Genomic DNA, 25984 nt, shown 5'->3' with positions numbered 1-25984 from the left:
ATAAGTATGCCGACTAGTACGCAAAGCAATTCGGACAAGTCGAAGAGACTTTCGTAGGTGACGACGAGTCGCCAGACACAAGAGGGAGATGCCAGATGGTCTCCAGGGGCCCCGAAGGCCTTCGGCGGGCGCAGATGGGCCGGTGGGTGTCAACCCACACAGGCGGCACAGGCTGCCACGCTAGCTAGCGCCGAGAACAGGAAAAGACGAGACGAGAGATTGCACCGGCGTTGCCAGTGATACTACACTTCACACTAGCTTCTTTGTTTCTCCGTGGATCTAACTGTGAGTGGTTGTGTGTCCATCCGTCTTGACCCCGCTTTGAGGACACGCATGAGTTTGGATTGGCTATGTTGTGCTTCTGTGTGATGTCACAATTAAATCTATACTGACCCTAATGCCATCATACTTTAAAAATATCTATAATTATTGTTGCATTTTATTATCTATTGATTGTGGAACTTCACTCAGCTATGGTTAAATGAGGCAGTATAAATAATTTAATTTGTTTTTCTTATGTCGTTCTAACTTTTAGCGCCGATAAAACCTACTTTATGGATACAATGCCGTCTAATGTTTACAAAAAAAAATGTAACATGCATGCCAAGCCTTTAGGTGGCGATGTCACTTTTAGAAGAAACAGGAAGTGGTTTGCGTAGCAATTTCCTGTTCGCTTAGCCCAAATTTTAATCAACAAAATACACTTTTATCTTGGAGATTGTGGTATGTATTGCGGCTTTACTGGACACTTTCGTAAGACACACATTATTTAAATACATAACAAGTCGAAGTTTGTATTTTATTTTTTGATAACGAGTAGAAGTAGCGTTTGCTAAAAACAAAATGCTACTGTTAGCCACAACGCTAACACGTCACTCGTCATTAATACCGTTTTTCTTTTAACTTAACATAATGTCGTATTTCTTAATTCATTTCAACTCATTAATAGTTTATTTTTGGTCATTTATTCAGATCATTTTGAATGAAACTATCTTCAGCTTCAGTTCGAACATTGCCCCATGTGTTGTTTATAGATGAGTGTGGAGGCCTCCTGCTCGGGGCTTGCCGCCTCACGGTCTGGTCCTGGTGTTCATTAAAAGTTGCGCCAGTGCCAGCAGAGGACTACCTGGCTGCGAAGCTGGAGGCAACCTGCTGCTCACCCTGAAGGAACCCTTTGTTCTGTTGAACACCACGTATTCATGAGCGGTAAGTGTGGGCACACGCAGAGATCAAATGTAAGGCGTTTATAAACCTTCAAACAATGGCAATTTTAACAAACACACAAAGAGCTTACAATAGTTCTCACAGGCAGCCATTATCTGTGCTGTGTGTAAACAATGACTATTACTAGAGATTAGTTGAGGACGTTCTCTGCTCATGATTAAAAAAAGAAAAAAGAAAAACTAGTTCTGAAGCTTGGCATGACAACAGAAAGTCAAAAAGCTTGATCAGTACTAAGTGTAATGTAATGAATAGGCTGAATAAAATATTAATCGTTAAAATCTGAATCAAAGCAATCATTTCGGCCCTCGGGCTTCCAGCGAAGTGACAGAAGTGTTTGCGTGCTGCCAGAGTCCACCTCAATTTTATGGAAATTATTATTAGAATAAAATATCTTGCAGCAAAGTTATGAGACCATGACCGCACACTTAAAAAACAGATTGACAAATTTGACATCATCGTTGCGTAAGGTTCCAATGTAGTCTATAATAGCATTCGATCGATTAGAAATTCTTCAAGCTTTCTGGTCCGACGATGAATGACGATCTGGTCGGTTCACAATGCATGTCGGGATTGAGCCCAGCCGACCGTGACCTCCTAACTAAATAGTGACGACTCATTGCGGTCCCGGTTGAGAGTGCAGAAGGACTTCTTGTCAGTCACGTCTCACCTGTAGATTAAAAATGAATGTGTTTTGTTGTTTTTCCTGATTTCTTGACCAAAGGAAAACAATCAAAGAAACAAAGCATAGCCGGAACATTGCGAGCGAGCCATGCGATCACAGTTTCACCGACCTCAAAGTCTTTGAATTGAAAGAAATGTGAGAATGTTTCGCACCCTGAGGTGTATCAATGCATCAATTGTGTCGGCTCCTCAGCACCGGTTTCACTCGGACACTCCGGTTCAAACTCGATTTAAACAGCCTTTCATTTATGTTTTGAAATCACTTCGTCATTGTATCCCCCTCCCTCCCCCCTCCCCTTCTTGTTTACCTGTGACTCTGTATCCACGGCGATGGCCAAAGTCGTCACGGCGATTATGTTACAACCAGGACATTCAGTTCCCAGACGCGGCGGAAACGTGCTCGTCTGGATCATAATAATAATAATGTGACACTACAAAGGCTCGGCGGCGCAATCATAAAGCGAGAACGTACAGAACCTCCACGACATGCAATTCTGCTGCAAGAATTCCCACAGCAAAAAAAGCGAGCCAGTAAAGTGCATCGATGTAACCTGCGGCCCAGAAAGTCCGACGCGGGCCCAACATAACTAGGTCACGCGCGGCATCATAACGCGGCACGCACACACTCAAGTGCAAACACGGCGGGTCGTGTGCGACGAGGTCGCCGCTCCCGGCCTACTTTGCGCCCGCACGTCGCCGAGATGGAGTCAAAACGCTCGGCTAATTAAGGCAGTTGAGTTATCGTGCTGCCCGTCTTTAATTTAGGAAATCCAAATCAAGCCAGTGACATCACTTGTTGAATTCCCAAGCCTATTTTTTTTTCTTTTTTTTCTTTTTGAATTTCCACTTCGGCGTTAAAACCGAGCCTGCCCGGAGGTCAAAGCGATCAATCAAATGCGCTGGAAGGCTTCCTTCCAGTTGTAATTCTTTTCCCTGGCAAAGCCCGAGCAAATGGCAGCTGTCCAAAACGTGGGTGGCGAGGCGCTCAGGTGGATGGCAAAGGTCCCGAAAAAGGACTTTGTTACTCAACGAGCCGCCGCTCGCTCGCTCGCTTTGTTTTGTTTTAGAAGCAAGGAGGAGGAAGCCATTAGCTCAGTAGCTTAAAAGAATGCACTCAGTGAACGAGCCGAGATTACTTCCGCTCCGGCAACTTTGAGTCGAGCGAGCACGGCAACGCAGGCAGCGACCCCTCCTCCTCCCCCCCCCCCCCCCCCCCTCCTCCGATTAGCAAAGCACGCTCGGCTTCCTGTTTTCAAGCGGGGCTATCTGCCGTCACGGAGCCGTCACGGAGGCTCCGTGTGGCGCATATGGATGCGATTGCCTCACGCATAAGTGCATCAAGCCCATTATTGCGCTCGGCGCGTTTATTCATGTTTGCGTCTCGCCGGATTATCGGCGCTGACGTGGGGCCCGCCGAAGGTTACGACTATCAAGTAACTGTTGTCGTATGTCACGTCGGCGTCGGGACTTTTCCATTGTGTGTAAACAATGCGCTTAATCTTGTCAATTTGTGTTGGCAGATAAGGCGGCCGCCGCCCGGGCGTTACGGCGACCTTTAAAACGAGACGGCCGCCCGTCTCGCGTATTAGCTCGCCTTACGCCGTTGATAAAGTCGTAGGGAAGCTCATTTAGCGCTACGCGCGTACGAACGAGTGACATCATCTTCCGGAAGTGAAAGCCAAGCTGTCACCGAACATACCGATGACATCACGGAGAAGCAACATTGGTGGACAAAAGTATTTGGACACCTGGCCATCTTTTTCCATTCATGGAACGTACGAGCCGTGTCGGGAAACATCAGCAAACGTCCTCTTGTGAATTTACATTGAACTCGAAAATACCCAGACGGTTTGAAGGATTTGTAGCCGGCGGGCTTTTAGGAGGAGGAGGAAAGATGGAGTTCAGTGGTGGGCCAAAGCAGAAAGCGCCGGTCACTTGAAGCTGGAGGCTAAAAAGATACCATCTTGAAGCGTATAGGTCACTCCTATGCAGATTTGATGCCGTCACGCTTGGATGTACAGTATCTCTTTGAACGCAGTCAAGCGTGAAGTATTCTGAGTGAAATCATAAAAAAAAAAAAAAAAAAAACGTGCTGACTGTGATTTAAATTTCAATATGCGAGATGATCCCGGGGTCACCATGGCGACGGAAAAGCTTCTCTCCCCCAAAGTCAGAAACGTCGGACTGACTTTTTACGGGGTTGTTCTTGTGGTGTGTTAGCAAGTCAAAAAATGAAAACGTTCCATGGAAAATAAAACAAGTGGTGTGTTGGTCAAGTGACATTTATTGCTGTGCTGAAATCTTATTTTAAGAACAAAGCCAGTCCAACGCCTCGGGAAGTCATCCTCCATTGATGTTGTTGTGTCCGCCGGCGTCACGTGACGTGACGTTTATGTGGCGTGTTAAATAGCAACGCCTCGCTCCCGTGTATATTTGACACACGTTTGTCCGGGCTCTTGTTGCTAAAAATAGATTTGTAGTGAGCCGTTCATTGGATGTTTAATTATTCAAGAGCTGGAAAAGGCTACGTGTCGCGTTCACTTGCTGCCGTGTGATAACAATGTCTCCTAGATACCCCCCCACCTCCAATCCAAAACATCCCACGTCACCCGAGTAAGCGACGTCACGTTCTTTCCATATTTACCTCCTTAACTTGCCCCCGCTGTGACAAAGCATTTATTGGCTCTAGTTTACGATGTTGTCCGCACACTCAATGCTGTTTGCCTCATCGTATTTGGGAACATGACATTCTGTAAAAAATAATAAATATGTGAGCTTTTCCTATTTTTACGAGGACGAAAAAGCCTCCAGCAGAGGAAATAACATCTGCAGGCTTTATGAATTAAGATATGAATGTAGGTCATCGTTGACAACAAGCATTCTAAAAATAGGAAAATAAGTTTGGACTATTTTATAGACAAACGTAAGGTATATAAAAATATAGGCTACAATATTGTTATGTACTGCCCCCTACTGTTTTGGAGGATGTCCTACTGTGGGTTTTTTTGGCCTCAGTCCAGCATTTTGGTAAGATGAATGTATTCGGATGCTGCTGACACTTAATGGCGACTTCCTGTTAACTAGCGTCGCTGTAAAACAAAAGACAATCTTGGGAAAGGGGGCGGTCAGTACAGCAACGTGCCCGCGTGCATTCAGTCGGCCGAGTTCATTCGGGTCGCTTGTTGGCAGCGTCCATGAAAGCGCAGGCCCAAATGCATGAACCCCTCTGAACCAGCGCACGTAAACAGCGAGGCATGTCGGGAATGCCCACGTGCATTGACAGAAGAGGTTTTGTGCCCCCGGTGGCATTTGTTTGGTTAATCACGCCGGCGTCCATTGTTATTGGCCGGGCTGGGGGCGGGGCCTCCTTCATCCGTTGAAAGAACCTATGAGCATCAGCAACATACTGCGTCGCTTTCATCAGGTGGGGTTAGGCCGTGCTGTAATCTCGCGCAAAAGAAGCACCGTGTATTATTTCCGCTCCACCGATTTGATTTTTTTGGAACTCTCACAACGGCGCAAGCGTCCCTTTGTACCCGTCTAATATCCAAATTTTTTATGTTTAACACAAATGAAGAAAAAAAACGGCCATAGAAATTCCAGGAAATCCCGTAAAAGTGAATCTTTTGTCATTTGTCTCCAGATGTTTCACGGAACTGTGACCATCTGCCAGCATCGGGAGAGACACGTCCAAAACATCTGGCTCTCCAGAAAACATCCAGAGCATGTTCTCACTTGCCCAAATGTGGCGGCATCATCAATCAAGAAATCAAGGTAACAAAAAAAATAAAATCCCCATGACTCATCACGTATGAATTTCCGTTAAGAATGTTTTTGTTTGAATTTAAACCATCTGGAAAGAAGGGATGATATTCTTCCATCGACCAATCTGTCTCGAAGCGAATTATACAGAAGAGCATTTGTTGTCATTTGCATCTGAGCCTTTTTTTTTTTTTTTAATGGCAAAACACCTGGATGGGTGAAATGAGGTGACCGCACAATCCCTTCATTTCCCTCCTCTGTGCAATAGCGCCGACACAACAAGGCCATTGTGTTCATTTCCGTGTGATGTGGCCAGGTGGGGGATTTTGGAGAGACAAAAAAAAAAAAAAACGACAACCCACGCATTGTTTCATCTCAGGACAGGTGTGCGTAAACGTTTTACAAAACACACGCAAATTTGTCAAAACAAGCCCTTTTAAGATCATTCCTAGTTTCCCCATCATCTCCAAGTCGGTCGGGGTGGTTCCCCTTTTGACAAACAGAGTTGCCAGTGTGCAGCCGAGGAGCAAGGTGACGCCAGCGGGCCACACTGACGCCGTTGTTCCGAGGAACCGGTGAGGAGGAGGTGGGGGGGGGGGGGGGCTGCGAGGAGAAGGCCTGGGAATGTGCTGGTGGTGATGGCAGGAATTTAGGGGTGCGTGAAGACCCCCCCCCCCCCCCCCTCTCCCTTTCGAAAGGGAGGCCGCCGTTGAGACGCAAGGATTGGTGCATCTTAGCACGATGTGTCAGCGTGGGGGGTAAAAGTTACATCTGCTCCCAGTTTGGTTTGCAACACCCCTTAGCTTGCAAATACGGGAGGACCACTAACCAGAATTACGACAGAAAGTCCATTCAAGGACAGCACAAAAAAAAAAAAGTGCTGAACACGCAGCAACTCATTTCGCGAGATCAGCTTTTGCAATGGAGTAGCGTTGTCGTGAATTACGACTCGAGAGAGTCGCTTCTCGGGATGCGGAACTGGGCCGGCTTCCATCTGGCTGCGCCCGCAAACCTGTTTCAGAGCCAGGCCGTTGCTAGGATGGAACTGCCGGGACTCAATAGCCCCTTTTTTCGGGGGTGTGCGTCGAGTCGTGTAAAAAAACAAAACAAAAAAACAGCCGATTAAATTGGCCAGCCGATTAATCGGGTCTTAGATCCATTCAATTTTCTCCAAAATCAACAACGCGCTTTCTATTCCGGTCCGGCGTAATGTGTATGGAGTTCGCTTGAAGATGACAAGCGGAGCTCAAGTTGGGAGTTGTTACATAATTCCCGGGCTCTGCTAGCATCCATCTGGGAATACTCTTTTTTTAGGCAACGTGCGTGTAGGCGAGAGAAAGATGGGAAAAAGTCAAGTGAGTGTGTGTGCGTGCAGCCCTCGTACGCTTTCGCCGCACGGAAGCAATTTCGAAATACGTCGGAGTCACCGGATGGTTTGAATGGAGCGACAGCGAAGCCACACATGAGCGTAAGCGCCCACGGGGGCGGCGGGCAGGCTGGTGCGTGGGTTCCTCGCCTCCCGTTCGGCCTCCACGGCGGGCTTCCACTCGGCCGTGCCGTTCGCTGCCATCCGCTAAAGAAGCTCCAGAACGGCGGGAGCCGGGCCAAGCCGGAACCGCGCTGTCGTCTTTGGCCGCGGCGACGCAGCTCCGCTCCAGCGTTATGTAAAAACCGCCACATCAAGCTGTGCGGTCATTCGCTCGCACGCTTCATTTCCATTTCAAGTGACGGACGGACGGGCAGGGGCGGAGGAAGCCAGGGCCGCTTTGTTCGCCGTACGTGTTCCAATAAAACACAAAAAAAGGTGATCTTCGTCCCCATCGCCACTCGAGGGCTTGTTCCGAGCGGGGAGAAAAAAAAGCAGAATGGGAAGTTCACGCTATTGTTTTGTTTTTGTAACTACAGAAAAGGCTCGATGTCTTTCTCTCCATCGTGAGGTGTACCTAATGAAGTGACCGGCGAGTCGTGTAGCCGCTAAATGCTAAATTCCAAACGGGGCACAATGGGTGCCAATGTGGAGTGAGTGGCACGTGATTGGCCAGATATACAGGATGTCCAAAAAGCGCTGAGCGGACAGAGAGGCGCTGCGGCTTATGCGCTGAGCCAGCATCCCTAATCGCCGTTTGTCTGAATGTCAACTCCGGCAACGCACAAAATGTCCGCTCGTATCAGGTTCAACAAAAAAACAAACAAAGGTCGGCCTTGCAATTTGGAGCTATATTAAGCAGACAACTACAACAAGAGAACACCGCAAAATACAACGCGGAGACAAGCGCACGTGTTATTTGCAACCCGCTTATCTGCCCGAGTGCCAGCACGCACGTCTTCATTTACACTCCGCCTTCTATTTTTAATTCTTACCCTCAGTTGCACTCGAACGCACCACAGAGATGACAAGCAACAGGCGTAATTCCCCCCTTTTTCGGATGCAAACACTCCACACCTATAGGGGGCGCTAGTCTGAAGCCGAAATTCATCATCTCAATCCAATCAAACTTGACACGAGTTTATGATTTAATCGAATAAGAGTTCCCCCGGTCGGAAGCGAGAATTGTTGATGTTGAATGATATCCCGTTTTTTAATTGCAAAGTCTTTCTCCAGGCCAAAAGCTCTTGTTATTGTTAATTCAGGTGCAAGTAAACGGCTCGCTCATTGTTTACGACAGTCGATGTTATCGCGGCGACCGACCTGCATAGTCACGAGATGAATCGGCACCCGTGATATTTTGCTTCCCTGTCCAGAAATAAACCGGAAAATCTCAACACGTGTCCTTCCAGCAATACTAATCTCATCCAGAATCCCCTTCAGACCACCTCCTCCGTCCCCGCTCCTCGTCTGTTTACACCCGCCGGTATAAACAAAGCCCGAGCACCATGGCAGCGAGCGAGCGGGCGGCTACGTGGGGAAGCAAAACTGCCGCCGTGCCTGTCAGTGAGGTGGAAAAATGCTTTTGATGTGAAGGGGCCTCGCTCCTGCAGGTGCTAAATGGGGTCAACGATACAGAATAGTGCCTATTCATAAAAAAATAAAAATAAAAAGGTCAGGAAAAAAATGACAGAAATTAGGGGACACATAACTTTAATCATTCCAAAATACAAAAGCCCCAGGTTGGGAATTGTGGACTGTAGAATTCTGCGTGCTTGCCGACTCGCTCAGCTGTGTCTCCAGCTGCAGAGCGAGCCCAAATGAGCTTGACCGCATCACAGGGCGCTAAATTGAAGGAGCGTTCCGACTTCAGAGGCAACGCAGGGCCCGCTGACGTCCCGGTGCAAAAAAAAAAAAAAGCCAGCGCTGCCACATCTGGCTCACGGTTTTGCCTCGGCGTGCCTCGCCTCCTGTGATTATCTCTCCCTCTCCCACCCGTCTTCCAGTAGAACAAAGAGGATTGTTGTTGAAGGACAGCCATGGGAAACAAACTGGAGAATCACTCGGGGTGCCGGGGGAGGAGAGGGCACAGTGTTCCGGTTGGTTCAAGTTAAAAAAAAAAAAAAAAAGTTCCTGAATGGAGATTAAAGGGCTAACAGCGCACTTTGTTTCCCAGCATGCTTCTGGGTTTCCTCAGCAACCCCCCTCCTCCCTTCGTCCGTTTTGGTGTCCTCATCCTCACCCCTTTGAAGCATGTGCTCCGCAGATGAGATTTACTGGAAAACCAGCTCAAAGTCCACGAGGAAAAAAAAAAAAAATCCCGCCCGCTGTCCGTTAATGCACACGACGTGGATTCCGACGGCCGAGACACGGGCCAGTTTAAATAGCCCGGTGGTTCCAGGAGGTCTTACTCCCAATCTTCTCTCAACAATAACAATTGAGTACGGAGAAGAAAACCACCTGATCATAAGTCACAATATTTAGATAGTTGAGTCAAACTCCAACCTCGTGTGAGAATGACATATATCTAAAATCGATTGTAGTCTTGCTGTCCATACAATATATATATTCAGTATCGTACAGAATAAATAAAAGGGGAGGTACTGCCCTCACGGCTCCCCCCCTCTAGCTCCGCCGGTGCTTGTTGCCGCAAATTGGTGTTGACGTCTGTCTGGCTTCCGCTATCAAGATCCGATCTCTTCCCCCATCTGTCATTGTAACATGAGCTAATTTAGCCAACGCGGATTCCGTTATTAGTCACCACGCTGACTCACGGCACCTAAAGCCGTCTCCGCTTTTCTCGTCTTTGTGTCGGATTTTCTTCCAACACGCTCACGCAGGCAGAAATATGCCGCGATGCAACTGGGTCGACATGTTAAGCGTGTGTCACCAAACAACAGATGTTCAAAGGTTTCAGAAGCTCTGATGTGGCCTACTGTCCTTTTGGATCAGTCTTGCAACAAGGGCCATTATTAAGGGGCGCTTTTAGAGCATGAGTTTGGTTACCTGTTGCAACAGCTTTGGACCAGATGGCCCCCCCTTGCTTTTCTCGGGAACGCGCCACATTCCGAGATTCCTTCACTCGGTGAATCCAGAAGAGTCTTGTTAAGACATTCCTTCAGGAATGGTTCAGGTGTCTAGTCCATGACCTGGGCAGAAGCAGGAAATGTACGTTTGCATATAATCTCCTCATTCAATCCCCCAGGCGTGGGCCGGGGGGGTGTCAGAGAGAATGAATGTCCGACATTTCTGCACATGAAGCGTCAGATTTGAAATTGGCGTGAAATGGAGATTAAGGGGGACGAAGAAGGGTTTGGATTACAGCCCAGCACGGGCAGGTCTTGACTGGCTTGCCCCCCCCTGCACTTCGGCGGGCCGTTCAAGTCAAAACAGCTGACATCATTGCACAGGAAGTCTTATTGCAAACGCGGAAACCAAAGTTAGAAAAATATGCTTTGATCTAAAACAAACATACCACTCCATTAGGAACACCTGTAATGGCAGCCAATAAAGTTACCCAACTTTGACTAACACAGATGTATAGAAGTGTTTATTTAGCAATATATTATTATTATTATTATTATTATTATGATTGTGGTGGGAGATTTTCAGAGTAACTTCAGTGATGTATTTACATAGTTTACATGAATAACGGTTGGAAATAAATAATTGGCTCTTTTATTTTTCCTACAGTGAGCTTTTTCCGTGCCAATGCAAAGCAACCAGTGAGTCAATGCTGCACCCTGGTGGACAAGTAATAAAGAAGCAATAGATACAAAGTCACGCAATTTGGATGATCATTGTATCCTGTACTGGTGAGTAAAACATTTTCACTTATCAAGGGGAAATAATGTTTTGTTACTATGCAGCGGTGGGCAAGTCTTGGCCCATTAATGCTTTGATTTGGAAAATGATTTAAATATTTATTATTTTTTTACATCAACAAAAAGAATCCTTTTCACTCCCGAGACTAATTTTGCCGTTATTTCACACCGCTTAATGAAATGTTGACGTTTCATTGTAAAGATTTTAGGGATTCCGACTTATTTGAACGCAACGCAACAATGTGCCGTGTTCTCGCGACATTATGACGCGACACATGCGGAAGTCGCTTTCTCAACCGTGTTTTCCGGCCAGTGCATATGTCTGCACGTTAGTTTAGTTACTAACGAGTGTTTTTTGATGATTTCAACCGAGAGAATTAGGACAAAGCATGTCTTCTGTCACATGAAGCGATAATAATGGAATAAAATCCGAAATTGACCTAAAATTAAGGCGGTAATGTCATTGCATTATTATCGATGTGCTCTGCGTGCAACGCTGCCGTCTTGTGGCCAATTCGAGTAACCACACCCTGGTGTGGAATTAAAAAAAAAAACTACCGTTTGTCAGCTGATTGAGCCACGTCAACTAATGACCAAACAATGTTTTTACACAGTGGGAAAAAGCTATACACCTCTGAAAATTAAACGTTTGGGTTCTAAAATTATGCAGTGTTGGAATAGTTTCATTCGCTTTCTCCTACCACTAGAGGGAGCCCACATACAACTCTTCAATATTGTTTCCCTACAAAGTGGATGTGACGTCCTGCATGTCTCAGAATCACTTTCATTATTAAAAGAAATGTAGCAGACTAATGAAAAGCTTATGTCCTATCTGGTCAAGCACACTTTTTTTGGCACCATTTTAGTTACTTTTAATAGGCTTTGATGATAGTATCCCCATTATGATGAATAATTACCTTTTTTGGCAGATATAAATGGCGGCATTATTCAATTGCGCTTCAGGCTGCATGGAGGCGTGGGCCGGCTCCCAACAATCCTTATTTGGATGATTATTGGCACGTTGGTTTAATCATTGTTCACAACACCGCTTCAATACTGCCAGTCAGGAGCTCGTGGAATTATTGCCAACAGCGCTCCTGATTAGAAATCACCCAAATGGGTTGCTATTGGTTCAGGTTCATAGGCAAGGTAATGTGTATATGCAGTAGTGTGTGTGTGTTGGGGCCTCTCTCCAGCCCCTTGAGGTTGTGTATGGGCTTGTAACAGCAACATTCCTCTTCTCAGCTGCTTCTGAACGCTACATTCCAGAGAGAGAGAGGCGGAAAGATGGGAGGGGAAAAATAGTGTGTGTGTGAGGGAGAAAGTCAAAGCGGGATGATTTGGGAGCCATGTCAGCAGGATGTTGTCATAGCTAACTGTCCTGGGGCCCCTCAGCGCCACTGGCAGGTCAAATACAGTCAAGAGAAGAAGGCGGGCGTTGAACCCAGAAGACCACTTTCTTATAGGATTCCCATGCTAACACGCACGCACACACCATGGCCTGTTGTCTTGCTTTTTGATTTGTTTCCACTCTAGTGTGGAGGGAAGAAATAAACTTGTTGAGACAGTTACGTGTGAATTCAGGGGGTTAGTCACAAAAAATAAATTGTGTTGGGATGATGTCATGCTTCAGAAGGAGATTTTTGTGTGTGTGTGTGTGTGTGTGTGTGAGGATAACAAGTGTATTAGTGTTACTGGCACAGGAGCTCTTCTCACAGTAATTTGTTTTCAGTTTGTAGCTCCCTTTTCAAATTTCCACTACTGTTGCCATAATCCAGAACAGACAAAGGTCATGTTCATTTGTCAAATCAATTTACAAAATAGTTGAGAAAGAAAAGACTGGCTGTTCGCAATGTATTTGTTTCAAGTTATTTCTGGAGTTGTTTTAATCCAGAGTCGACATTTGACCCATTAATCTGCGTTTTAATTCCGGCCTTCACGTAATATCCAGCCACGCATCCCAACATCCTTAGTGGTGGAGATTAAAATCCCGTAATGGCTGCTTGGCTGGATTATTTAAGCGTTTGCTTTTGATTTTAGAACCATGGACGGGATTAACCTGCTCCCTTGTCTATTCTTGATCACATATTGTGGCATCTGGTAGGAGAATTGTGACTGTTACCAAAATACACACTTCCCGAGCGTTTTTAATTAATTAAAAAAAGAAAGAAAACAAACTGAAAAAATAGAGAATCCTATTGCTGTACTGTTATCCAATATGCGTGTAATAAAAAAAAAAAGAAAATTCAAAATGATGACGTACCAAACCGCGTCGAAACGACAGACAGGTGATCTATCCAATCAGAATCATCCTTTACACAGAGAGACATTCGTGTTTGCCAATGACATCTCAACATTTATCCGCTACCGCCAATCACCAGACTGAATTCTCTTGGAAGGGGCGGGTTCTTTTTCTCGTTGGCTAGCCGCGTCCGGATATTCCCCAGTAGCAAGTAACGAGCAAGCAGTGAATGTGGAAATCGAGCTAGACAGGGAGGGGTGGACAGAACCGGATCTTTTTCTCTTTTTAAAGTCTAATTGCTTTCTTGGAGGAAATAAAAATCATCTACAAGGAAGTTTGCATAGCTTGTGGTAATAAACTTCACCGTTGTGACGGAACCCCGGTCGCTGCTGCATTTTCCTCCGACTACTGTCAAGCATTGTGGAAAACAGCAAAGAAGAAAGAAGGCGAGACAACATGGGGCGATAATTAAAAAAAACAGAAGAAGACGAGGAAGGCTTGAGAACCGACGATGACTCCTTGGGAGGATCCGTGAAGCATATTTATTTTTTATTTATTCCCCCCAACCCCCCCACTTCCTTTTGTCTTTTTTTTTTTTGTTGCTTTTTTTTTTTTTTTCCTTTCGCCTCCTCTGCTACTTCAGGGAGGTTGTTTTTAATAGAAAGCGCCCACAAGCATGATGGACCAAGCCGGCATCCTGAGAAAGTTTATCCAGGACGTGAAAGCCATGACGGAGGGGGACGACGACAGGGGAGAGGACAACTTCGGCAGCGACTTTATGGTGGGTGCAAAATGATCGACAGCTAGCTCGTTAGCTCACGTAAAAGCCCTCCGTGCTCTGATCGCACCCCGTGTCCCGGTTCCGCTCTGTCCCGTAGAAGGCAGAGGGACGGCCGCCCTGCCCGCTGTCCCATTCCTCCCATGTCTAGGCTTCACACGTCGGCCTAGCTACAGACACGCCGCCGGCTCTACTTTCGTGCAATTAAGCAACCAAACCTGCATTGACGTCACTTTTTTGGCTAATACACAGTCATTATACTGAATAGCTCATTTATTAGCATAGCTTGTTAGTGCAGTTGTTATGTTCCTGTTATAAGCTAGCTTCTGTTCACCATAGACATAACTCATTCACTATTGAAATACACCCATGAAATACTAATTGATAGGTGTTCCCTATTTCTAAGAACTTTACATTAAGGCAGTTTAACAGTGACTACATATGCTATATTTATGTCTGATTTTTTATTTATTTTTTAGACACGTGCACACATAGACCCTTAGTGATGGATGCTCTGGCTCCAGCTCCTTTGCCCTTGATGGGGGGTAAAATGGGCCTTTCTGCTATAGTCCCCCCCCCCCCCTTATTCATCAACGAGAAATGCTTTGTATTGCACCTTTTAATCGAAGGTTAGTTTGTAGTTCCTAGCAACGGGTTGCAAATGTTTTGAATCTGTTAGTCACCATTTTATATATATATATATATATATATATATATATATTGCATCATATTTTGTATGAAGTATTGAGCACTTGTTTGATCGTGACGTACTGATTGGGATGGAGGCGTTGGGACACCCACACGCACATTACACACAAACACACACCCTCCCGTGAACTTTATGGAAGCTGCTTGCTTGCTGGAGCTTGCAACATTCTTTCTTGCGTTTATTTCATAACATTATATCCCGCCTTTTAAATCGCTGCGTATTTGCCTTTTGGACACACTTTGTTAAACCTCTTTCATAAAATTAGGCCAAACATCAACACACATTCGGTTGTTTTGGAGTTCTGTCCGGTAAATATGCGTTTCAAGTAGACAGAGACTTTAGGAAAGTAGCATTTGTAATGTTGGCTATTGCTAAGTAGCATGTTGTGATGTCACGTCCAAGCGCACCGATACCGAGATCCGATACTTTTTATATATAAAATTTCATACGTCACAATGCTCCAAAATTGTAAATTCTGTTATCAAAATTGATCGCTGAAGATACAATGATGATATTGACCTAACATTCACTCGTCTGGCCCCTCGCATGACCCCCCACAACATTCGTTATAGGCGAGAAAACGTTTGAATTGAAGCCCGCGTGCTAAATATTAATCCGAGGCCTCTGGCTGACTTTGCTCTCATCTGGCAACATTGTGCGCTGTTCTTCTTTAATTATTCATCCGAGAGCAGCTCGTAGTTGGTTAGGCCCAGTGCAAAAAAAAACTTGCACACCCACTTTAACCACCTATTGTTATTTATATATAGAATGTGTTTTATACACATAATGACAGTGCGCTTGCTAGGTCATCCAGTCACAGATTATATGGTTAGCCAAAACTGCGGGAGAATCTGAAAAATTCAGGCAGAGGTTTTTTTTTTTTTTTTTGAATGTCAAACCTATTTTTTTCTGGGCTCATCAGCACGTACTGGCAACGTGTGTGTTTTTCCGCGAGAACATCGGTGACTCATGAGGTGAACGGAAAGCCCGAAGCAGACGCCGAGTTGCCCCTTTACTCTCAACGCTACCAATGCCCACAGAATCAACCAAGAGTGCAAAAGATGCAATCTTGCCTGGAGGGAAACATCAAATCAAAATATATGCGTGCAATTTGCGTTAACGGTGTCCCTCAAGGTGCCGAGTCCCAAATTGGATATAAAAGCCAACATGTATTAAATTGATTTGATTGCTCTCCTTGTGCGATTTAGCATCTATATGAAGACTAAGTATAATGTGTCGGGCAATACTTTTTTTTTTTTTTTTCCGTGAAATACCGACTGAAGTTTTTTTCTTCCCACCCACGGTCTGCGGATGTTTTCAAGATGTTCGAGCCTCTCAGGTTCAAAACCGGAGACTCCCGCAGGCTGCCGAAGGAGTTTTTGTCATCTCGTTAAAACGGAATTTGCCGACGTGCGCGTGACGTGTGGATGTTTCATTAGCTTGCTTTTTGGTTAAGGGTGACACGGCAGGGGGGGTTGTCGCTCCTGCGCTTTAGCCTCACGTTAGTGTAAAAATACCTTCCCGTTTCTTCTGTAAGCCGCCCCCTCGTTGGGCTTAACCCAAAAAACAGGCCTTCTGCCCCGGGAGCTGGCCGAGGCGTATTTCCGCTCGCCGAGGTAGCTCGACAAAAGTTTGCTGACCCAGACCACACACTCGGGTGAAAGTTAGAAACATTGATTGACGCCTCACAAAAGTGTCTGGTCAGTGACAGATGCCTCGACAAAAAAAAAAAAAAAAGGCCACGGCCTACGACCGCAAGGTCAGCAGGTCGGCGTTTTAGATCTCAGCCGGTGAAGCGATGCGACGCGCAAGCGGATGATCGGGATTACGTGCGCCCGGTCCGCATCTGCTTCCTGCGGGCGGAGGGGAACAATAGCGACAAACGGTTTGTTTTGCGTAACAGACGAGCTGCGGGAATTCTATCAAGCGACTTGAAAATGAAGAGTGACAGACACGGAGGGGAAAAAAAAAACAAAAGTAAACACCGGTCGGTGGCTAATTAAAGGAGCGGACGCGACGGTGCTCCACTGACCTAAATTTGCTTTCACGGGATGTGACTCCAAACTTACTCGTCAAGTTCAACCTTGGGCCTCTCAATGCTCTCGCGGTGCATCTTTGCCTGCATGCCAGGTTTTTTTTTTGTTTTGTTTTGTAAGTGCTGACCTATTTTACCGTGGCTCTGAAAGTTGACCGTCAAGAATGAAACGGCTCCTCCTCAGCAGCTCGGCACCCCCACTTCCTGACCACACAAATCCCCTCGCACTATCCATATGCAGGAAGAACACATGCTCTGCCAATCAGCGCTCACGGCTGAACTGCAGAAAGAGAAAAGCGTCTAAATGTTTGAATTATTCAACATGCGGGGCAAGTACGCCCATGCTTATTCAGCCAGGAGACAGAAAGTAGGTTAGCTCGGCGGCAGCATCTCCGAGCAGCTTTACCTTTTTCCTCTTCAGTCAGTTCGCTTAGCTGCTAATGGCTTTTTTCTTTTTTTTTTTAAATCACATAGTTATTATGTCGGCAGCCCTCTGCGCAGTAACGGCCTTGGCATCCGCGAGTTATTTTCGACCCAAGTAATGTGTCTGTGAACGCCGGTGACTCACCCTGACGGGGGTCTGTGGAGGCGGGAAACGCCCTGCCTCTGTGCGTGTGTGTTTCTGTGTGTGTGTGTGTGTGTGTGTGCGCGCGCAGGAAAACGTGCTTCACTTCTCTATGATTGGATGCCGGGAAGGCGCATCTTGTCATTTCAGAGGCCTTCCATTCTTCGTCTCCCATTCAACAAAATGTGTCACGAAATCATGGGTGAATGAACGCAGGACGCCGTTAGCTTTGTTAGCAAGAGCATCTTTTCTTGTTGATCTTTTGTGCCGGGTCGGTTGGCTCAAGCCACGTTCCGACTCCCTCCGCTTGATTCTTCCTTTTCCGCCCTCCAGGCGTCCTCTATTATTTGTCCGGGTACACATGTGCGTGTGCGTTTTATGTAACAGGAAGTACGAGTAATTAGAAGCAGGGCCTGCGCAGACGGTAGCCAGCGCCGTCGTGGATGTGAAGTCGGTGTGTGCCCTGTGACCTCGTTTTACATCATTTTGGAATAAAAGCAATTTGGCTCTTCTTTGTGTGTCGAATTTATTTCCTGTCATGTGACTGTCGCGCTCCTCTTTCAACATGTCTTCCTCAATATGTCAACCACAAGGAGCTTTAAATGAGGAAATATTCATGCTGTTTTGTTTCTTTACAGCGTCTGCGGCGGCTTTCCACCAAGTATCGCACGGAAAAGATTTACCCCACCAACATTGGCGAGCGAGAGGAAAACATCAAGAAGAACCGATACAAGGACATACTGCCATGTAAGTCTCGCCCGGTGATCCTTTTTATGCCTTTTCGAACCACGTCTTTCCTTTTTTCTCCTCAGTTGATCACACCCGGGTGAAGCTGACGTTAAAAACCACCAATCAGGATACAGATTACATCAATGCCAATTTTATCAAGGTGTGAAGATTTAAAAAAAAACTTTTGTGGGAAATCTTCTGATGATTGATCTTTTTTTTTTTTTTTTTTTCTTCTTCTTCGTCTTCCCAGGGCATGGATGGCCCGGAGGCCTACATAGCAACTCAGGGCCCCCTCCCCAACACTGTGATTGACTTCTGGAGGATGAACTGGGAATACAATGTCGCTGTAAGTTGTCGCAAAGACTAAAACCGTCATCACTTGGGCTTCGCTACAATTTCGATTCTCGGTCTGGCTGATCCACCGGATTTTGAAGATATCCACTTTCTTATCAATAATTGAAAAAGGCTGCTAATTGTATAAGTAGCGGATAAATATTTCATATAGCCGAGAGAAATTGCCAGGCAGATGGGACGGAGCAGATGGGTCCCGTGTTTGCGGCGATTAAGCTGAGAAGCTTGCAGATGTGAGCGAGTCCTAATGCGTCCTCTCTTGCGTCCCTGCAGGTTATTGTGATGGCCTGTCGTGAGTTTGAGATGGGAAGGGTGAGCCATTTTTTAACTCTAATGAGACTTCTATCAATTTTTGCTCAGCTTTGTAATTTTTTGAATTCTCTGTGAACATTAAAAAGCAGCATGATTCCTTTTTGGCAAACTCCCCGCTTTTTTCTCTCCTCAGAAAAAATGCGAGCGGTATTTCCCGCTGTTCGGGGAGCCCGTGAGTTTCGGCCCTTTCAGAATCTCCTGCGTGAGTAGATCCATCTGCAGCTGTGCGAGGAGGCGGAGCCTTTCTCGCATTTTCTTCTCATGGACGTCGCTTGAGCTCTCGTCGTCTTGCCTTTCAGGAATCGGAGCAGGCCAGGACGGACTACTCCATCCGCTCTCTGGTGGTGGAGTACGAAAATGTAAGTTTGCGCTCAAACACAAAGCGGAAGGCAATCACCAACCGTCTCGTCTTCTCGGCAGGAAACGCGCAGGATAACGCAGTTCCATTACATCAACTGGCCCGATCACGACGTCCCTTCCTCGTTTGACTCCATCTTGGACATGATCGGACTCATGAGGGAATATCAAGAGAACGACGACGTCCCCATATGTGTGCACTGCAGGTGCGATACAGTTATGAGAGCGAGTACTCGAAAAAGGTGCTCGCCTCATCTCAGCTCATTTGTATGATTATTATTATTATTTTTTCACTGTTCAGTGCCGGCTGCGGGAGGACGGGAGCCATCTGCGCCATCGACTACACGTGGAACCTCCTCAAAGCCGGGGTAGCTGCATATCCAAATACTTTCCGCTTTGTCTTTCACGTCCAAATCAACTTTTTTTTATTTTTATTATTTACATTGTGTGTCCCTTAAGAAAATTCCAGAAGATTTCAACGTTTTCCGCTTGATTCAAGAAATGAGGACGCAGCGACACTCAGCTGTTCAGACAAAGGTTTGTCCGCCATTTCATCTTTTTTTTTTTTTTTTTACTATCTATTCGCAATGACACCTTTTAAATTTCATATCCACCGTATATTTGTGTTAGTACCTCTCGTCTGAATCAAAATATTATGCTTAACACAAAGCGAAGCAGTTTCCAGGAAGCCGGTAATGAAATTTAAAGAGAAAATAAAAAAACAAAAGCCCGGCGTACACTTCCTGCCTCACTCAGGGGGAGTAATGAGGTTAGCGTTCATCTGCCAGTGCTTGTTTCATCCAGCGTCAAAAACTTTTTGCTTTTCATTGATTTGTTGTTGTCTGTCTTTTGCCCCGCCTCCTCCCCAGGAGCAGTACGAGTTGGTCCACAGAGCGATAGCGCAGCTCTTCCAGAAGCAACTGCAGCTACTAGAGAGCCCCACCAACGTGAAGATCCACGACGTCATGGTACGACGCGCACGCACCCCGTGTCAACCCAATGTCGCCTAGTAGCACAATGGAAGCGAAACAAAAACACAAATAATGAGTCACATGGGAGGCAGCGTGTCAGAGTTGGCCTCCAGAAAACTCTCTGAAAGTTGTGGCGCCTCGGAGGACTCTAATCAAAAAGAACTTTTTTTTTTTTGTCCTCGCTGTCCTCTTTCGGCCCACATAACTGCTAACAAGCTACGTGTCGCCACTCGTTCATCTTCCTTCCCGTGGCCCTTGACGTCCGACCCAAGGAGAAAAAAAAAAAGTTCAGACACATGATTAGAAACGGCAACATTCTCCTCGCCCGAAAACAGTCACAATTATTGTTATATAATTATTGTTAGTGATTATAGAAGATTTGGGCGTGAAATGTCATTAGGGCAACAAGTGTGTTATTATCTTGTGCTTAACTGCTTCTCCAAACATTTTTAGCAGCCATTACTGACTCATGCCTTTAGCAGCTGAGTCACGGCTATTGTTTAGCGGCACAAACACCCACAAAGGTGCATTATGCAGCCCACATTTTTTTTTTTTTTTAAAGCAGGATGAAAGCAGTCCCGACAAAGCGAGCCACCAGTCGGATGACGACCGATGGGACACGCCTCCTCCCAAACCACCTCGTATACGCAGGTGAGATGCTTTTTCTGTCCGTGTCTTTTGAAAAAAAAAAAAAAAAAAAACACCACCATAGGGGGGAAAAAAACTCTGCTTCCTGCTGGCGTCTGTATTTTTCGATTATTTTGCAATAGTCTGCAATTTGAATGTAGCTGGCAGGCCTTTTCCAAACACTTGACTTATCATTGCCATAAGTGTATCCCGCCCGGCGCCCCCCCCCCAAAAGCGCGCGCCCGCCTGCTGAGCGAGACTCGCTCGTCTCGGCGTTTCACTCCCCTTCTCAATTTTAATTTCGCCGTATGGCCCCGGCAGGGATTCCGCTCCACTTTCTCCTCGCCGCTCGGTCCTCCTGATTCTCGTTGGCTTTTACGATCCACGCGCAGAAATGGCAACCTCGCCCGTGATGAATGCACGTACCTATAGACAAATATGCTTTAATTACCGCCACCGGGGAAATGAACACGTTAACACCCAAGGACGCTAAAAGATATGCGCATAAAAATGATGTCTAGCTCTTTCTTTCTTCCACCCCCCAGCGCAGAAATCAACCTCTTTTTTTATCTGACCAAAGACGGTTGATGGGAACGCAAACATTTTTCAAAGCGCTCCAACCCAAAGCCACAAACGTGCCGTTAAAAATGCCGCAAAATTACGACACTGTCAACTTATATGGGAATATATATGGAGCCGTTTCCCACAAATTCATCCTTCCGCTGCCTAAATACTCACTGCGTGTTTTAAGCCTCCTAAGACCATCCAAGTAGCTATTTTTATAATGCACACACACACACACACTCTGCGCTTGAACGTCAAGGTCACCGCTAGCGAGTCAGACACACCCCAAAATGGGCTCTATTCAAAAAGCTCATTTGCATACTTAACATGTAAAGCAAATCTTACTCGTGTTTGGTTTTTTTTGCCTCTGTATTATTTGCGTTTGCTCCTTTTTAGCCCCTCGGCATATCATCAAAGTTTCATCTTATCGAAAGGACGAATGTCTGGGATAAACTCTAGCTTTTTTAATAATTCATATCCCCATGGAAACAATCCGCTCCACTGGTGGGAATCATCTCTTTTATTTGCTTCAGACAAGGAAGACAATTTTCAAGTTGTTTGGAGGGAAAATTTCCGAGCAAAGTCTTTTTTTGTTTTTGTTTGTTTATCTGAAAAGAAGTTAGTGTCGCCACTCCAACGAGCAAGTCATGACTGCAATGAAGAGTGCCGAAGCAGGACAGTAAATTAAGATGGCGTGCAATCTGATCTCCCCGCGGAGGAGAGTCGTTAATTCCCCTTAATCAAGTCAAAAGGCATTTGAAATCATTTCCGAGAAGCCCCTGCGCGCTTGCACGGAAACTTGCTCCGTCTCATCGCTTAAAGAAATAATCCATAAAGTGGAATCCAAATTAAATTTGGAGAAAATAACCCACATGCCCTTTTGTCTGCAAAGTTGTCAAAGCAACGAAAATTGTCGTTTCAGCAAACACCTAAATGAATGCGTCGGCTCGGGGGTGACAACCTCAACTTCCTGTCAACGATTTTCACGTGCTGTCAGAAAACACGTAGCTCGCGCGCACAAAAACAATCCGCTCCCGCTTCTTCTGTTGGCTTTCTCGGAAATTTCAAATCGCATTTTGACAGGGCTCGGCGTCTGGTCGAAAAAAAACAACAACTGAATGTTATCTACTATTTGCGCCCTCTAGTGGTAGAAAAATAAAGTCAAATTCTTCTTGTGACTTTAGTGCTCAGGTGGAAGGCGACGTGAAAGAGGAGATCCTGCAGCCCCCCGAGCCTCACCCCGTGCCCCCCATACTGACCCCGTCGCCCCCGTCGGCTTTCCCCACCGTCACCAACGTCCGCCAGGACAACGACCGCTACCATCCCAAGCCCGTCATACACGTCCTGGCCAGCGCGCAACAGAACCTCACTCAGGTAAATGACCAGCTGTTGATTTACTTTGTGCCTACAAGCGGCAAAAATGTCACCCGGCCTTTGCGTCTTTCTTTCCAGAATAAAGGCACAGAGATGGAGAAGAACCTGTCAGAAGCAAGCGTGAAGAAGACGCAGAGCAGTCCATCCGAGCCAAATGACCAAAATCAAAAGCAGCAGATGTCCAATCTGGATCTGAACGAAAACTACAACAACAAACTGTCTGCGGCAACAGCAAAGTCGGAATCGGGCATGAGCGGGACTCCTCCCTTGCCCGTATCCCCGGCGGCCGACTGCGGCGGCGCGCCACGGGTGGAGAGGAAGCTCAGCATCGAGATTAAAAAGGTGCCTTTGCAGGAAGGACCTCGAAGTTTCGACACTTGCGCCTCTATGGGAGCGGCGGGCGGAGCGGGCGGCGCCTCGGTCAACAGCGGGAGCCCGCTGCAGAGGTGCCACGCCTTCAAGGCCCGCTCCGGACAGTCCCTGCTCACGTCCAGCTCCTCGCTGTCCGAGGACTCCGGCACGGAGGGCGGAGCGGGGGGATGCGGAGAGAGCCACGCAGAAGGCGGCGTCCTCGCCAGACCCAACCACCTCCCGGTCACGAGCGACGGCGGGGAGCGGGCGGAGCCGAAGGCCAGTCACGCGGCGTGGACTCATGCCAGCCCCGAAAAACCTTTCCCCAAGACCTCCTCGTCTTCGTCGTCGTCCGATCGCGTGGCCCCGTCCTCCTCCTCTTCTTCGCACCTCTCCTCCTCGTCCTCGTCCTCCTCGTCCACGCCGGTTCGGACTGCGCTGAGCTTCACCAACCCGCTGCACTCGGACAACTCGGACGAAGAGGGCGACGGGGAGATGTCGGCGTGCCGGGAGAGTCATCGCACCAGTATTTCCACGGCGACGGTCACGTCCCTTCACTTTGGAGATCATCAGCCTGTGCGGAAGGTGTCGCCCATGTCCATCGCCGGGCAGAGCTCCTCGACACCCGCCGCAGCCACAGCAAGTACGGCGACCGCCGGTCTGTATTTCACCATCGGGGCCGTTTCACACCGTACTTAGCAAAACCCGCTGATACAAGTTGAGCAAATTGCCCCCCCCCCTTACATACTTTCTGGGTCAGTGTGGGTTAAGAAAGTGTGTGTGGTGGTCGCATGTGGAATGGTGAAGGTTCAATAGCGCATGTGAAACACGTTTTGGATTGCGGTGGTTTTCAAGCGCAACGGAGAATCACGGAGCGTGTTGGACTGGGACACACTCAGGAATGCTTTTGGACACGCGTTGAGTGTTTGCCACTTTTTTTTAAATACGCCGAGGCTGCATGATGTCCATCCACTAAAGCGTTCAGTGACCTCAAAACATCTTCACGCTGGCCTCGAGTAGTTCCCGTATTTAAAGCCACCAGACGCAGATTTATGTCCATGGCATTTCTCAAAAGTGGTCCCGGGAGTGTTGTTTTTCTGCTTGGCTTTTTTTCTGGAGCGTTGTTTCCATAACGCGTCACGATGGGTCGCAAAAGATGGTTGTGCTTTTGGACGGGTGGCGCTCTGCTAATTTCTGCTTTGTGTCAAGCACATGGCTGGTGGCTGCTTGTTTTGCCGCACCGATTGCTCCCCCCCCCAATCAATCCATCCAGATTGACTTTTTTAAATTTTTTTTTTTTTTTTTGTAACCTTGCCTCTTATTTGACCTCTGACCCTTTTAACCCAGACAGCTGGGACAGTGACGACTCCCCTCCCCCCCTCCCAGAGAGGACCCCCGAGTCCTTCATACTGGCCACAGGTGCGTTTGCCTCGCTGGGGGAGGACGCTCACCCAGACGCCTCCTGGATGATGGCAGGAAAAGTACAAATAAGTCATCCCCTACTGTGAGACTCAAGTGAAGTTTATACAGTTGTACAACAGAGGGCGCTCTTGTCCCTCGTGCAAAGGAATGATGTAGGACAGTGAAGGGCAGGCATTGAGTCAGCATGTATAAATTTGTTCCCAAAGAGCTTGCAAGAGTACACATACAAAGTTTGTGTGGATGAGATCAATTTTTTTCTTTTTTTTCTTTTTTTAAATGCCTGTTTTCTCTCTGCCAGACCCTCTGGACGTTAGGACACCCGCCTCAGCTGAATGGAGTGGGTCACACAAAGGTGAGTCCCCTGTAATGGAACACCAAAAATGATTGTTCGACTCGTGGACAAAAAAAAAAAAATGCCTGCAGTACAAAATGAAACATTGACTTTGTGTGTTTACTTTTATGTAGATTTGTCCAAGTGTGTCAAGATAACCTCTGCAGCCGATAGTCAGTCTTCGGCCGCCGCAACAGCCAACAGCATGGCAGACCTGAGTGGGTAAGTCTGCTTTGTTTTTGTTCAGTCGGCGGTTCGATCATTCTTAAGTATCGGGTACACTCGGAGGCCTCCGATACCGATTTGTGATACTTAGGCTACTTTTTCATAATAGTTCAGCCCCGTTTTGGAGCATCTGAGACTCGGTCCTCCTCTCTTGGTTTTCTTAGCGTTGTGGTTGGTCTTCTGTCTCCAGGGTTCGATAACCGCTGCATTGCGCCCAAAGGCCCTCAACAATGCCCCCCCTGGAGTGGACACGACGGACCGCTCTGTCCACAACAATGTCCTCCCTCTGGAGACGGGCCAAGATCTCACCCGGGGTGGTCCCAAAGCGAGCTTCTAAGATGCCACCCTTGCCGGCTGTGCGTTTTTGCGAGTCGGAGTACCCCCCCCCCCCTCCTCCTTCACCCCCCTCCCCGTCCCCCTCTTCTCGAGAGGCTCGTCCGTTTGGCTCTCTGCCGGCGGATGTTTCAAGACGCTGCCGTAGCCGTCTGCTTCTTCCCCGGTTAGTCTGAAGCCTGAATATCTTTGACGTGAGCGCAAATAAGGAGCGCCATCTTTCTCTCTTGAGCTGGAGACGTTTTCCTTTTTGACCAAATGGAAGCCCTTCTTATTCGATGTTCTCCTTGAAAGCAACACTTGACTAGAAGGTGCCCTTCTACTGAATCAGCAACAATCTTCAAAGCGAAGTGAGATCATCTTAACCATGACGCAACCTCCTGGGTCGTCTCCCCGCCTCCCTCCTTCCTCTTCACTCTCTCCCTCACGTTCTGTCTGCTGATGCCTACGTTACCCGAGATGAGCGTAGAAGAAGAAAAACCTCTTGTCATGGTTTGCCTTTTTAGCTGCAGTACTTTGGACGATAGTCCTACCATGTTTTTAAACCCGAGTCCCAGAGTGACGTGCGCTTTGGTCCTAATAAGTTGTTAAGAAAGAACAAAAGTAGCCGTTGAAGTATTGAAGGTCCAAACGACGACGCTTGGAGACTCGGGTTCTCAGTGCTGGGACCATGAGCCGGCCTTAGTCTGTCTCTGGAAGAAGACCGCCAAGCGCAGTCCTCCTCAGCTTTCCAATCATGCGTCGGTATTCTTTTTTTTGCTTGCTTCATTTTCTGCTGCTTTTCTCTTCTTTATCGCCCCCTGGGGGAGGCCACGCAAGTCGACTCTCGTGGCAGTCGACTGACACCAGAA

At 47.1% G+C, this 25984-nt stretch overlaps 1 protein-coding gene across 9 annotated transcripts; it reads left to right on the top strand.

The window, feature by feature from the left end:
• Positions 1 to 56: 56 nt before the first annotated feature.
• On the top strand, positions 57 to 25182 carry ptpn12 (protein tyrosine phosphatase non-receptor type 12). Of its 9 annotated transcripts, none has more exons than XM_085901887.1 (22): positions 57 to 285; positions 1035 to 1206; positions 5549 to 5679; positions 10727 to 10848; positions 12103 to 13880; positions 17825 to 17933; positions 17999 to 18075; positions 18166 to 18261; positions 18540 to 18578; positions 18712 to 18780; positions 18878 to 18937; positions 18999 to 19141; positions 19237 to 19303; positions 19395 to 19472; positions 19805 to 19903; positions 20469 to 20557; positions 22282 to 22471; positions 22550 to 23465; positions 24170 to 24241; positions 24543 to 24596; positions 24710 to 24797; positions 24991 to 25182. In XM_085901887.1, the coding sequence occupies exons 5-22, from the start codon at positions 13776 to 13778 to the stop codon at positions 24998 to 25000; spliced, it is 2361 nt and encodes a 786-aa protein (XP_085758013.1). In that variant the 5' UTR covers positions 57 to 285; positions 1035 to 1206; positions 5549 to 5679; positions 10727 to 10848; positions 12103 to 13775; the 3' UTR covers positions 25001 to 25182. The 9 variants fall into 9 exon arrangements, with proteins under 9 accessions (XP_085758013.1, XP_085758014.1, XP_085758017.1 ...); XM_085901888.1 differs by lacking the exon at positions 57 to 285 and adding an exon at positions 455 to 723 and having other exon boundaries at positions 20472 to 20557; XM_085901886.1 differs by lacking the exon at positions 57 to 285 and adding an exon at positions 456 to 723 and having other exon boundaries at positions 13743 to 13880.
• The last annotated feature ends 802 nt before the right edge of the window (positions 25183 to 25984 follow it).

Source organism: Syngnathus leptorhynchus, chromosome 21 (genome assembly GCF_054491065.1).
Source record: "Syngnathus leptorhynchus isolate UIUO chromosome 21, UIUO_Slep, whole genome shotgun sequence".
NCBI classification, from domain to species: Eukaryota; Metazoa; Chordata; class Actinopteri; order Syngnathiformes; family Syngnathidae; genus Syngnathus; species Syngnathus leptorhynchus.
Note: the sequence above shows the minus strand (reverse complement) of the source record. Positions and strands in the feature narration are given on the sequence as shown.

Coding starts and splice junctions, on each gene's coding strand:
- ptpn12 (XM_085901887.1), top strand. CDS start 13,776: ATGATGGACCAAGCCGGCATCCTGAGAAAGTTTATCCAGGACGTGAAA. Junction 22,472..22,549: donor CGCAACAGAACCTCACTCAG/GTAAATGACCAG, acceptor CTTTCTTTCCAG/AATAAAGGCACAGAGATGGA. Junction 23,466..24,169: donor ACCCGCCGCAGCCACAGCAA/GTACGGCGACCG, acceptor CTTTTAACCCAG/ACAGCTGGGACAGTGACGAC.